The sequence below is a fragment of the Puma concolor genome, chromosome B2, assembly GCF_028749965.1.
Source record: "Puma concolor isolate L17-30 chromosome B2, mPumCon1.1.hap2, whole genome shotgun sequence".
In the NCBI taxonomy this organism is placed as follows: Eukaryota; Metazoa; Chordata; class Mammalia; order Carnivora; family Felidae; genus Puma; species Puma concolor.
Genome location: NC_141671.1, coordinates 122,949,856 through 122,962,506, shown reverse-complemented (window position 1 = coordinate 122,962,506; position 12,651 = coordinate 122,949,856). Strand labels below are relative to the sequence as shown.

Sequence of the window (12,651 nt, the reverse complement as noted above, 5' to 3'; positions counted from 1 at the left end):
TCTGTTCAGGTGGAACGCCCCATCCCCAAATGTGGTGGCTCAAGATACACCATTTCCCATTTCCCAGGATTCTTGGGCTTGCTTGGGCGGTGCCTCTGCTCGGTTAGCCTGGCTGCACTCATGTGTCTCCATCAGCAGGAGGGACCGCCCTAGTGGACAGTGTAAGGGAGCCTCAGCCACAGGATGGTGGCAGGTGCTGACTCAGTGGGGAGCTCCAATTGCCCTTCACGTGGCCTCAGCCTCCAGGCTAACATGGCTTCCTCACACGGCAGACTCTGGGCAGCATTCCACGGCGGTGGGAGCCGGAGCTATAAGACCCTGTGGGGTATACGTTCTGGAAGTCACACTGCATTACCTGCGTTACTCTCTAGCATCCTACAGGTCCCAAGGCCAGCCCAGAATCAAGGGCTGTAGACATTGACTTAGTCTCTTGATGAGATGGACACACGCACACAAAAAACTGTTTTTAACCACACTGACTCTTCCACACCTACTCTTTTTGAAATTCTCTTTTAGCACCTGTGAAACAGTTTTCTTTCCTGGCTTCCCTCCTGCCTCACTGATACTTACTTCTTTATTTCTCCTTCTCTTCCTACATTATAGTTACCATTGCCGATTTAGCCGGTCATCCTTATGCCTTGAGAGACCATGCAAAGCCTCATCTTAGAAGCCCTGCATAACGCCAGCCCTGGATAGCATTCCTCTCTCCTGGATTTTTCACATTTTCAAGTCCCATTTTCTTCTCTACTGGCGTAGCTAGGACTCTAGGGGTTCCCCCTCCTTAACTAAGTGGTAAAGTCTTGGTTTCCAGGAGCGGCCTCTGCCCATTGTCTTTCTTCCGGAACCTCTGTGTGGTGCCTAGCATAATCCTGATTGCTAGAGGATGGTGGAAAAGTATCCGCTGTTCAATTTGATAACCTATGAACAAGGCCAATGCTGAATTCATTGTGTGGGGGGATTAGAGCTTGGATGACCGTGTGGAACACAATAGGTGTTGATCTGTGGCTTGTAGGGTGTGGTTTCATCTACAGTTGAATGGAGCCTGTGCAATGTGAAGAGGCAGAGGTATGTGTTCAGATAAGTGAGCCCGACTGGCTATACACACCACTGGCTATACCACACCACTCCCTTCCCCACGGTTTCATCTTACTCATTCAACTCTTTTTTGACCATCTGCTCTCCACCAGACACCGTTCTAGGAAAGAACTGAAGACGCAGGAGACAAAGAATCCATAGCTTCTTTAGAAGGCGGGCAAGAAAACAGACTATTACAAATATTTAGCGTTGTTGGCAGGCTCAAAGGAAGATCGCCTATATTGGAGGATCTCATCTATAAAATCTTCCTGAAAGAGATAATACCGAAGGAGAATCCTGAAGGAGTTGCCTGGGCAAAGAGGTGTATGCGCGAGACACAGGGGGATCACACGCGGAGGCCAGTATACTCGCTGGTGTGGTCTGGAGAGGACAAGAGGATTGAGACGGGGGTGCCGAGCAGAAGGCAGAGAACAGTCAGGAAGGGGCTCGTCCTTCTTGGTAAAGAGTTTGGAGTTGGTGCTAAAGGCAGTGGGGCATGTTTAGGGGCACCTGGGCGGGTCAGTCGGTTGGGCATCCGACCGAGGCTCAGGTCACGATCTCACGGCTCGTGGGTTCGAGCCCCGCGTCGGGCTCTGTGCTGACAGCTCGGAGCCTGGAGTCTGCTTCAGCGTCTGTGTCTCCCCCTCTCTCTGCGCCTCCCATGCTCATGCTCTGTCTCTCAGAAATAAACATTAAAAATTCAAAAAATAAAAATGAAAAAATAAAGTAACCGAACAGGAAGGAAGAGTTACCGATTTTTGAAGGAGGACTCTGGCCAAATACAGAGAATGGAAGTGGAGGGGCAGCTGAGTGAGGGAGACCGATGGGAGTGTGTTGATGAAACCAGACAGAAAACTATGGGGCTGGATGGCGTGTCGGGATGGAACCAGACAACTTAGACTTGGATTGGAAAAGATGGTCAAGGGAAAGGAGCAAATCTCCCTCAAGCTTAGAGAACTAACCCCATACACAATGGCGACATGTGCCCTCATAAGACCAGGAGAAGGAGGAGCAGGTTTGGGGGGCAGAAGCCTGGCGGGGCTCAGGGACAACACTGAACTCAGTCTGTATGGACTGTCTGTGAGGTGCCTCTGGGACATGCAAATGGACCAGGGGAGCGGAGAGACCGGTGTCCGTCGGAAGACGGTCCTCAACACATCAGTGCATAGGGATGTAAGTGGGGGCTGATCCACATTTCGTGGAGCCTAAGCTTTTGAGGGGCCCTGTCGAAGGAAAAAAAAAATACAATTATGAATGTGAAGTTAGGTGTGACTATGTAGGTCTTGGAAGAGGCTGTGCAGGGAGGGACCCTGGGGCTTATGTGTCATTGGCTTCATGGTAAGTCCGTCCACCGTGTGCGTAAGCACTTTTTAACTACCCATTTATTAGCTGGGGGTGTGAAATTCCTTTAAAACATTAAGGTTTGTTAAAATTCTCGTGAACAACACTACAGAATTGAGGCAGGGAGAAAGCAGTTAGGAATTAACTTTTTAAGTCTAACTTGGAAGTGGAAGGAACGTTCTGGATGAGCTAAGGTTAAGAAACTTTCAGATCTATTTTTCACACGGGGCTGTCAGAATGTATCCAATTGCAAACCAAATAAAAATTTAAGGACAAACCCTCAGAAAAGCCAATCTTTCTATCTAATAGACCTCCAGAATAAGACATTCCCTAGCAGTATCTGATTTGGCTGTCTAAAACGCAACAAAACTTACTCATTCAGCGTCAGGGTGGGGAAGGAATCCGTCTAAATCAGTAAAGCTCTGGATTATGAAAGGTTTTCGAAAGAATCACATTTCTGTTACTTTTGAGTCACGCAAGGTATTCACACTTAAATCCGAACCTCAAGTGATAAATGGCAAAGTAAGAGGAATCCAGAAGCCAAAGCACCATGAACCCTAGACAAGACGACACGGGTACCAGGTGTTGGAGACCAAAAATAGATGCGAGCTCTGATGCGGAGAATTATAAAAGAGGAGGTGGCAAACCAATCCTGAACGTGAAATTCACAGCAGCAGTGAAGGCATCTCCTAGGGTGTATGGTGTGCGGAAACCCAGTACGGAGGGCGGAAAGAGTTGCTCTGGGAACCCTTGGCTAACTCCTGTTTATCTAGATAGAAGTAGAGAGCCTGCGGTTCATCCGAGCTCGAAGAAGCAGGTTGGCAAAGGCTTTTCAAATGAAAATGTAAGCAGCCCGAATGGTGCAGACTGGCCAAAGTCTGTACATTAGACAAGGTTCTCTCGAGGGGTTAGAGCGGGAGAGGGCCAAAGCCTAAGAGACTCTTAAAAAACGAGAACAAACTGAGGGCTGATGGGGGGGTGGGAGGGTGGGGAGGGTAGGTGACGGCTATGGAAGAGGGCATCCTTTGGGATGAGCACTGGGTGTTGTATGGAAACCAATTTGACAATAAATTTCATATATTTAAAAAAAAAAAAAAAGGTTCCCTGGAGGGAAATGTCGGCGACAAAAATAAAAAGGTAAAATACATAATGGTTCTCCAACCAGCTAAGTAAATGCGGGGCAGCAGAAAACCCAGGGAGCTCGCTTGGACGCGGAAGCTTAAGGGAGCTTAGAGATTGCGGAAGGACGCTGCTATGTCAAGCAAGTCTTTGCAAATTTAGGAGTCTATGAAACAAGTGAATCATTTTTTGCCACCATGGAAAGAGATAGTCCTGACATGTATCTCCCGATGACTTCCTAAGGAGTAAGAAAGGAAGCAATTTATAATGTCAAATTAACTTCGAAGTTGAGCCTGCATACCGCTGAGCACTTTTCTTTCCTCATCTCCGGAGTTCGGTGCTTGTGCGTCCATCTCCGCGAGGCTGAGCAAACAAATATTCTCCCAAGGTTGTTAAGTTTCTTATAAAATAAGCAGTGACTCAGCTGAGAGGTCGGACAAGATTTCAGCAAGAATGTAATTCGAAAGGATTTTGTTTTGAACTTCTGCCCTGCCAGCCACAAACTCCAAATGGGATGTTTGCCATATTTGCTATTTCAGCTGTGACTTTGATGCTTTTCCTCAGCTTAAGCTGGAATGGAGAAAATTAACAAGCTAACGTTTTGGAAATATTTTGGCTCTGAGACTTAGGTTATTTTCCGCTTCCAGCAGGTCATTGCTTCATTCATTCACCCAAATTCACTGATTTGATATATATTTCCTGAGCATCTAATATGTGCCAGGCACTGTTCTAGGTGCTACGGCAACATTACTCAACAAGCAAAAAGGCCGTATTAAAACATGGCAATAGGAGAGCCTCCTAATCAGGGCCTAGGTTTTTTGTTTTTGTTTTTGTTTTTTAAAGTTTATTTATTTTGAGAGAGAAGTGAGCGAGTGTGGGGGAGGGGCAGAGAGAGAGGGAGAGAGAGAATCCCAAGCAAGTCTCCCTGTTGTCAGTGTGGAGCCCAATACGGGGCTCGATCTCACGAACCTCAACATCATCACCTGAGCCAAAATCAAGAGTCAAGAGTCAGATGCTCAACCTACTGAGCCACCCAGGTGCCCCAGGGGGCTATTTTTGATCCGCTGATCCGAGAAGGTTATTCTGAGAGGCAACATTTAAGATAAAATCTATGTGATAACAAAGGAGCCAACCAAGGTAGGGCGAAGGAGAATTCGGGCAGAGAGAACAGTGCAAAGGCTAATCCGAAACGCACTTGACCTGTTCCAGGAACAGCAGGAAGCCCAGGAAGCTGAAATCTGTGTGAGATTAGTCAGAAAGTCGGTAGAGACGAGCGTACAGAACTCTGCAGGCCCAGCGAGTTTGGATTTCATTCTAAGTACAATAGGAAGCCACTAAAATATTTTAAGCAGGGAGTGACATGATCTGATTTACATTTTGAGGTGTGCCAAGTAAGCCTCTGCAGTCGCACAGCGGAACGTGGCTGAGAAAGCACACAAGCGCGGTGTTGGGTTTTTCTCATTTTGAATCACGATCATTGACCTCAAATGGCCCTCAGTGCTTGCTGCCTGGCGATCGCACGTGTCCCTGGTCCATTAACTGCTTGTCTCCTAGACAACTGCTCCATACTGCCTTCTCTGTCTGGAAACCTCCCTTCTTCCTTAGCCCTGTTCACTCCCACTGACGGCCTTGCCCCTCTGACTTTACTGAGAAAAACGGACACTTCCATAACCTGGCACACCAACCCGCACGTGTTTGTATCCAAATGCGCCACCATCCCTCTGGGTTTTCTCTGTTAGCCTCAGCATTCCTGTTTGAGGCCAATCACTTCATGTTCTCCCCCATGCCTTTTCCAGGACATTCTCTGACAGTTCTCTCTGCTCACCCATGCGTCGTGCCCATTTTACCTCTCCCTTTATCTCAACTGCTCACCAGCAGGGAAACCCTGTGCAGTTTTTCCCCATCTAAAAAAAAAAAAAAAAAAAAAAAAATGGCCTTGATTCCATTTTTCTCTTTGGCTTTTGCTGTTTTTCTGCTACCCATTTATAGCAAATTCTAGCATATTCATTGTCAGTTCCTCTTTTCCCATTCTCTTATGAACCTGCTCCAGTAAGACTTTTATGGCCACCGTTCTACAGAAATTGCTGTTTTTAGCATCCCAGTTACCCCTACAATGCTAAAGCCAGTGGTCAATTCTCCTTCCTCATCTTAATGGCTAGCGTGGTGACCATTCCCAGAATTGGACCGAGGTGAGCATGCCCTTCTTCCTGAAATAGTTGGCTTCACTGCCTTCGAGGACCCCCCCCCCCGGTTGTCTCCTGTCAGTCACCCCTTCAGCATCCTCTACTGGTTCCGTTGTATCTTCCCACTATTTTAAAGTTTTTGTGCCCTAAGGTTTATTTCTTAGAGAACTTCTTTATCAGCCTCACTGGCTAATTGATCTCAGCTAAAGTTATTGAATGAATGAATGAATGAATGAATGAATGAATGAATGAATTGGATATAAGAGTAAGGCAATGAAGTAGTCAGGATGACACCTAAATGTTTAGCTTGAGAAACTACATGGGTGGTAAGATAGGGTAGCCACAAAGAGGACTAGGTTTCGGGGATGGAGAGAGTCCAGAGTACTATTCTCGATATATTCATTTTGAGATGACCATTAGGCATCAGGGAGATATATTATTAGCCAGCTGTGCGATATATAATAAGTCTGAAAGACACTCAGGGACAGGGTCAGATTGGGCTGCTATGTAGTTTGTAGATGGCATTTAAATTGAGAACCAGATGAAATCTAGTCAAAGAGCCGAGAGAAGGGAAGGAAGTCCAGAACCAAGCCCTAGGTTAATCCGACATTTAGAGATCCAACAGAGGAGACGGAGTATCCAAAAAGACTGAAAAGGAGCTGATAGTGAGTTTGGGGGAAAGCCAGGAGACCATGGGATCACTGAAGCCAAAAAAAAAAAAAAAAGTGTTCTAGGAAGATGGGACCAGATGGTGCCAAAAGCTGCTGAGAGGTCAAGTACAAAGAGTAAGGTGACCGCAGGCTTGTCAGGCACAGTCTCAGTGGAGTGACAGGACGGAAGGTTTGAGGCTTGAGATGGGACAGAAGTTCACGAAGTGAGGGAATCAGCTACAGCCCTTCTGTCATTTTGCTCGGAAGGGGAGCAAACAGGATGATCGTATCACGGACTGTCATTGCCCCTCGCCCTGTGACCCCTCTGCGTCCTAGCTCACTTTCCCAAGCACCAGCACCGCAACAAATCCGCGCCACACCAGGGCCTGGAATCCACTGAGTAGCCATCGGCTTCCCCTGCTCAGACTTCATGGGCCACCACCGCTCCCTTTTCCCTGCCTTCGCTTCCTCCATCATTTCAGGAAAACCCAACTCTGATGAAACCATTTCTTATGTTATCCCTGCACCCAAGGGGCGCAGCATGGCTGAAGAAGACACACAACTGTGTTGACAAGACTGATTTTAGATTTATGAACACAAATCTCAAGTAGGTCTTCGGGCGAGTCCTACAACCCACGTTGCCCAGAGAGCTGACTTTCCTCCTCTCCAAGAGGATTACCTTACACTCTATACTCTTTCCTCAAGCCTTGAGTACCCTTCCCACTTCCTCTCTGCCGACGATCTTGCCTTTTCAGTTCGCTGACAAAAGAGAAATAGAGAGACCAACTCATCCTGCATGCCATCCACTAAACTACCTACATCTATGCCCATATCCATCTATGCCAGCTCTTCCCTTCATGCGCTGAGTGCATCAACTTCCCCCTTCTGGGAGGTTATCATCACACACACACACACACACACACACACACACACACACACACAGCTGCAGTATTTACCATCATAAACAATATACCTCCCTAGACTTCAGGTTCCCTCCAGGAACCCACCCCTTCCCTGCCTACTTTTCAGTTCTCAAGTACAGTAAAACCTTATATGGCGAGTGACTTGTTCTGCGAGAGTTGTGCAAGACAAGCAAACATTTCTAATACATTTTCACTTGATATCCAAGCGATGTCTTGCAATACCAGTAGTACATGACACCGAATGTCCCGTGATCACAACTGAGCCAATGGTTCTTGAAATTCGCACTGATATGCAAGTGCTTTGTATTACAAGCACGTTCTGGAACGAATTATGCTCGCCAACCAAGGTTTTACTGTACTCTGTATTGTCTTTGTGTCCTCACCTTCCATTCTTTCTTGAACTTACTCCACTCAGACTTGCTCATGTTCTTACTCCAAAGGCTACTTAGGACTTCCAAGTTATCAAACGTAGGGACAGTTCTCAGTCCCCGTTACTCGACTTCCCAGAAGCACTTGCCCAGCTCCTCATGCTGCCTATCTGCAAACACTTGTTTTCACTTGTCTTCCGGAATACCACTCTTCCCTGATTTTCCTCCTACCTCATTAGTCACTTCGTGGTCTCCTTTGCTTCCTCCCTCTCCCCCTTCTCCTGTATACCTTTAAAAACAGTAGTGCCCAAGGGGCACCCGGGTGGCTCAGTCGGTTGAGCGTCCAACTTCAGGCGCAGGTCATGAACTCACGAACTGTGAGTTTGAGCCCCACATCAGGCTCTGTGCTGACAGCTCAGAGCCCGGAGCCTGCTTCAGACTCTGTGTCCCCCTCTCTCTCAAAAATAAAGATTGGAAAAAATAAAAAATAAAAAACCCAGTAGTGCCCAGGATTCAGTCCTTAGATCTATACCTACGTCTACTTCTTAGACCTATCCCTAAGGCATTATAAGCCATCCAAAAAGTGAGGACTCCCAAATGTCTCCTATCTCCAGGTTTTGACCTTTTACCTGACTTTCAAATTTCCAAATCTAACTGCTTACTTAACATCTTTGGTTGGAATGTCTAATAGGCGTCTCTAGCTTGACATGACCTACACAGAACTCTTGGTTCTCAGACCCACTCACCCAAATGCACACACCCTCCTCCATAAGCCTTCAGTGGGGAGGGGCTCCTCAGGCCAGACGCTTAGGATTCATCCACGATAATCACTATGCTCCACAACCATACTGTCACTAATTCTCGTTAAATGTGTCAGCATGACATACATGAATCTGACACTTTGAGCCAGTACCATTCGGAGTTCCTGGACTACGCTAACCTCCACACTGGTCTTCCAGCCCTGGCCCTCTACAGTCTGCCCTCCATGGGGCAGTCAGCCTGATCTTTTACAAATGTCATTCCTCAGCTCAAAATGTATGGTGCAAATTACGTTTCAGATAAAATGCAAACTTCTCACTGTGGCTGCCACTTACTTCCCCGATCCCGTCTTGTCGTTCGTGTACTCACCGTGCTCTGATCTTTCTGAAAACACAGTGCTTCTAATGCTTCACATGGTTACCTTCTCGTTACAGTTTCTGACCACACGTCACCTCTTGGGAGCGATGACGGCGGAATGTAGTCGCCTCTCTCCCAACTATTTTCCTTTTTTTCTTTCCGTTTACTTTTCTCATTAGCACTTTCACTACTTGACATCAGGTGCTTATGTGCCTGCCTCCTTTATTAAAATGTAAGCTCCTTGAAAGCAGGACTCTATATCCATGCTATCTTCAGTACCTAGCGTAGTACTAGGTGCATAGTAGCCACTTAAGTAACTGGCTAAATTACAGGAAAAGATCTTTGAAAGAGGAGGTTCGAAGGTGGCTTTTTTTTTTTATCATTTTTTTTTTCAACGTTTTTTTTATTTATTTTTGGGACAGAGAGAGACAGAGCATGAACGGGGGAGGAGCAGAGAGAGAGGGAGACACAGAATCGGAAACAGGCTCCAGGCTCCGAGCCACCAGCCCAGAGCCCCACGCGGGGCTCGAACTCACGGACCGCGAGATCGTGACCTGGCTGAAGTCGGACGCCCAACCGACTGCGCCACCCAGGCGCCCCTTATCATTATTTTTTAATGTAGATTTTGGAGAGAGAGAAGGGGGAGGAGGGGCAGAGACAGAGGATCTAAAGCAGGCTCTGCGCTGACAGGAGAGAGCCTGATACAGGGCTTGAACTCACGACCCGTGAGATGGCGACCTGAGCCGAAGTCGGATGCTCAATCGACTGAGCCACCCAGGCATCCCTTTGTTTCACTTTATAATCAACGTAAAATACTAGGGCATATTTTTATGGGAAATAATCCCATCATGGGAATAATCCTGTAGGAAAGGAAATTATTAATGCCGGAGCAAGGGGATAATGCAGAAGGCGGACAACGTAGATATACAAACAGGCATGTTAATTGGGCTCGAGAAGGGGAAAGAAAATAGGATCTGGGACGTTATCGCCATTAGTCGTGTGTAATACTCTCCTTGGACTCTGCTGGTAGGAATGCCTTGATTGTGTTCGGAGAAGTCACCCTCCCCATTTTACCCTTTGCATGAAATCGACCCAAGTTCTGTGGGGTACTGGATGTCAGGATACGTCAGGGCTTTACAATGAAAATGTCTTTTTTGCTTAGCTAAAACATGAGAGGCCCAGGGTGGTTTAAAAAAAAAAAAAAAAAAAAAAAAAAGCCTGCACCCTTCCCCCCCTACCCCAGTACTATAAATTAAGAACATGTTCTTCATTCGTCCCTCTTTCTCTTTCAGGAACTTTGTGAAAAACAACATGTGTTTTATGAGTCATCATCAAGAGGAATTAGTGCCAAAACAGCTTCAAAAAAGAAAACCCCCAAGAGCAGCTCTTGGAGTGTAAAAAGCGGTGTGGTAGGGGACGAGCAAGGTGGCTTTCTCCGGAGATCTAATGGCCTCAGACCTTCCACGTGTTGACAAATTAGAAGGGTGTCTTTGTACCAACACCTATTGGCCACTCCCATGTTTTCTTAGGGTCACGGAGCTAGTTTTAGAGGGACACCCTGAAATGATAAGGACAACCTTTCATGTCCACCTGTCAAAGTGTAAATGGGGTGCAAGATCCCAAGTGATCTCTTACTCTGAGTAGGATACTAGGTGAAAACTACTGGCTGGTTCAATACTTCCCACCCTTTTCACATAGCAGCCTTTGAAAAACTATGAACTAGTAATGCGATCAACTTCTGCCTTAAGGTATGTACGTACGGAGGCCAGTCGCAGCTTTATTATCCGGACACGTAAGTGGCCTGGACACGAGCTTACAGGGTTTTTTCTTTTTTGCCCACTACGACAGTACTTACACTGGGTCTTCTGTAAAAAAGAACAGGACACAACGTGGACAATTGCACCTATGTTTTAGATTAGGATAGGATCCTGGCTAGGATTTCAGTGATAATTCCTAATTATATTTCAACAAGTACAAAGATTATGCAGCTCATTCTATGAATTATGAACAACAGTGTAATGCAAAATACCCCTTTATAAATTTTATGTATTATCACATATTAAAAGAAACAATTCTGCCATAGTTAAGAAAAACAAACACTTTTCCATCCATTTAAAAAATATATATATGAATAGAAAAGGCAATTTCCAAATCCTGGGACCATATATACTTAGTAGTAGCTGTTAGTAAAACATTAGAAAAGGAGTCAGGCCATTAGGTTATTTATCCACATCTCTATAATCAATTAGGTTTCAGTTACGCAGTCAAGCTTATAAAACTCTCTCCTTGTAAGGCTTTCATGACTTAATAGCGATCCATAGTTTCCTGCAATTCTTTGCACTCCTCAGGAATATCACTACCTCAGGTCATGGCATACTGGCTATAATTGATGCTGACTTTCAGATGACTGCAGACATAGGACATCAGGACAACTCTTTCCCTATGTTCTTCTCTATGATGAAACAGAGGTCACCAGCTATACCAGAAGCTTGAGTTTTTACCACAACAATGAATTGCTTTCCTCTGCATTTCTCCAGTTGAATATTAGGACTTGGTGGGGCATTTTACCAATTTGGATAGGACGACAGAGAACGTACAATAAAGAATCTCGACCCACTTCAGGAGTAACCCATTAAGTTACTATTATAAGCTATGGGAGGCACACAAAGACTTAAGGCACGAATAACCTAACTTGAAAAAGAGTAACCAATTACGTTTGGCCTGAAGAAAAGAGAATCCTAAGAGCCAAAACCCTTCGTTATTTAGGTTGGGATTTTCCTACTGGCCCCAAACAAACTGCCCCAGTTTGACAGAAGGGTATATGACCTAGTCATTTCCCTACAACAAAATGGAAAGACTACAAATCTGTATAATTAATAGGGAAACTGTACTAGCAGAGACTCAGGAGAATGACTAAAAGTCCTGATTCTGAAACGAATTACATAATGAAAATTGGCAGGGAAAGTTATGAGGAAGGGAGACTTGAGACCTTCCTTCTACCACAGCAGATTTCCTATGCAAGTTAGAGCATGTGTTGGGTGGTTGTGTTTTTTTGGAAAAAGGAAAAGTGTGTTCTAGAGGATCAATTTAAGAAATTTATTATGAATCTTCAGTGGAATTAGATGCTGAGATTTTTTTTTTTTTAATCAAGACAGGGAATTGATACAAATTTGTTTTCTTTGCCAAGCGTCCCAGATTGTGAGATATTTAACAAAACTGTTACATGTTCCCTTCAAAGTCTGAGCACTACGTATACATTAGCAATTTGTTTTAGCCATTCATCATAAATGGGTAGGAAATTGTTCATAAACTTAGGTGGTTTATCACTGGTGATTTCAACTTCGGTATCTTAAACACTCTTACACGTTTCTTTTATTACCCTGAGTCCGTGACTAAATAATTCTGTCTTCGAACCAACTTTTACCCAACATGTCCCCAATCAGAGCTTCTTTTGGTTTTCAAAAATAAAAAAGGGGGAATACTTACAATGTGTATGCATATATTCACAGTTTTTATTTATCAAAAAATTTACAGCACTTGTGAAGAGCCAGCAGAAGACCTCAGACACGCTCATTCTTCCCAGCTTTGTTAAGTTTAGTGGGTCAGCCAGGACATTTTGCCAGGTGACGCTCACACAGCAGCCCTGAAACCTAAACTGGTTAGATTGTCTTTCTTCCTCTTTTCTGAGAAAGCGTTTTGATGCGCTACTGATCTACCCACTTTTCAAGTCACTCGAATGCTGAAAATATTACAACATCTGGATCCGCACATTGGCCATATAATCGTGTTTCCCCCCCCCCCCCCACTTCCTACATTTCTTTTTGGGGGGAACGTTACAAAACAGGTCACTTGTTACTGTTAATTAAAGCTAAGTGGA

The 12,651-nt window shown here is 45.3% G+C and overlaps 1 protein-coding gene across 1 annotated transcript in view; it reads left to right on the top strand.

Annotated features, from left to right (window-relative positions):
* The window catches only part of SLC2A12 (solute carrier family 2 member 12), a 59,172-nt gene extending 46,910 nt beyond the window's left edge, over positions 1 to 12,262 (top strand). Inside the window, 2 exon segments of the mRNA XM_025925876.2 lie at positions 10,067 to 10,145; positions 10,147 to 12,262. Of these exon segments, the coding sequence (XP_025781661.2) occupies positions 10,067 to 10,145; positions 10,147 to 10,221 (154 nt within the window). The 3' untranslated portion in view covers positions 10,222 to 12,262.
* Positions 12,263 to 12,651: the final 389 nt, after the last annotated feature.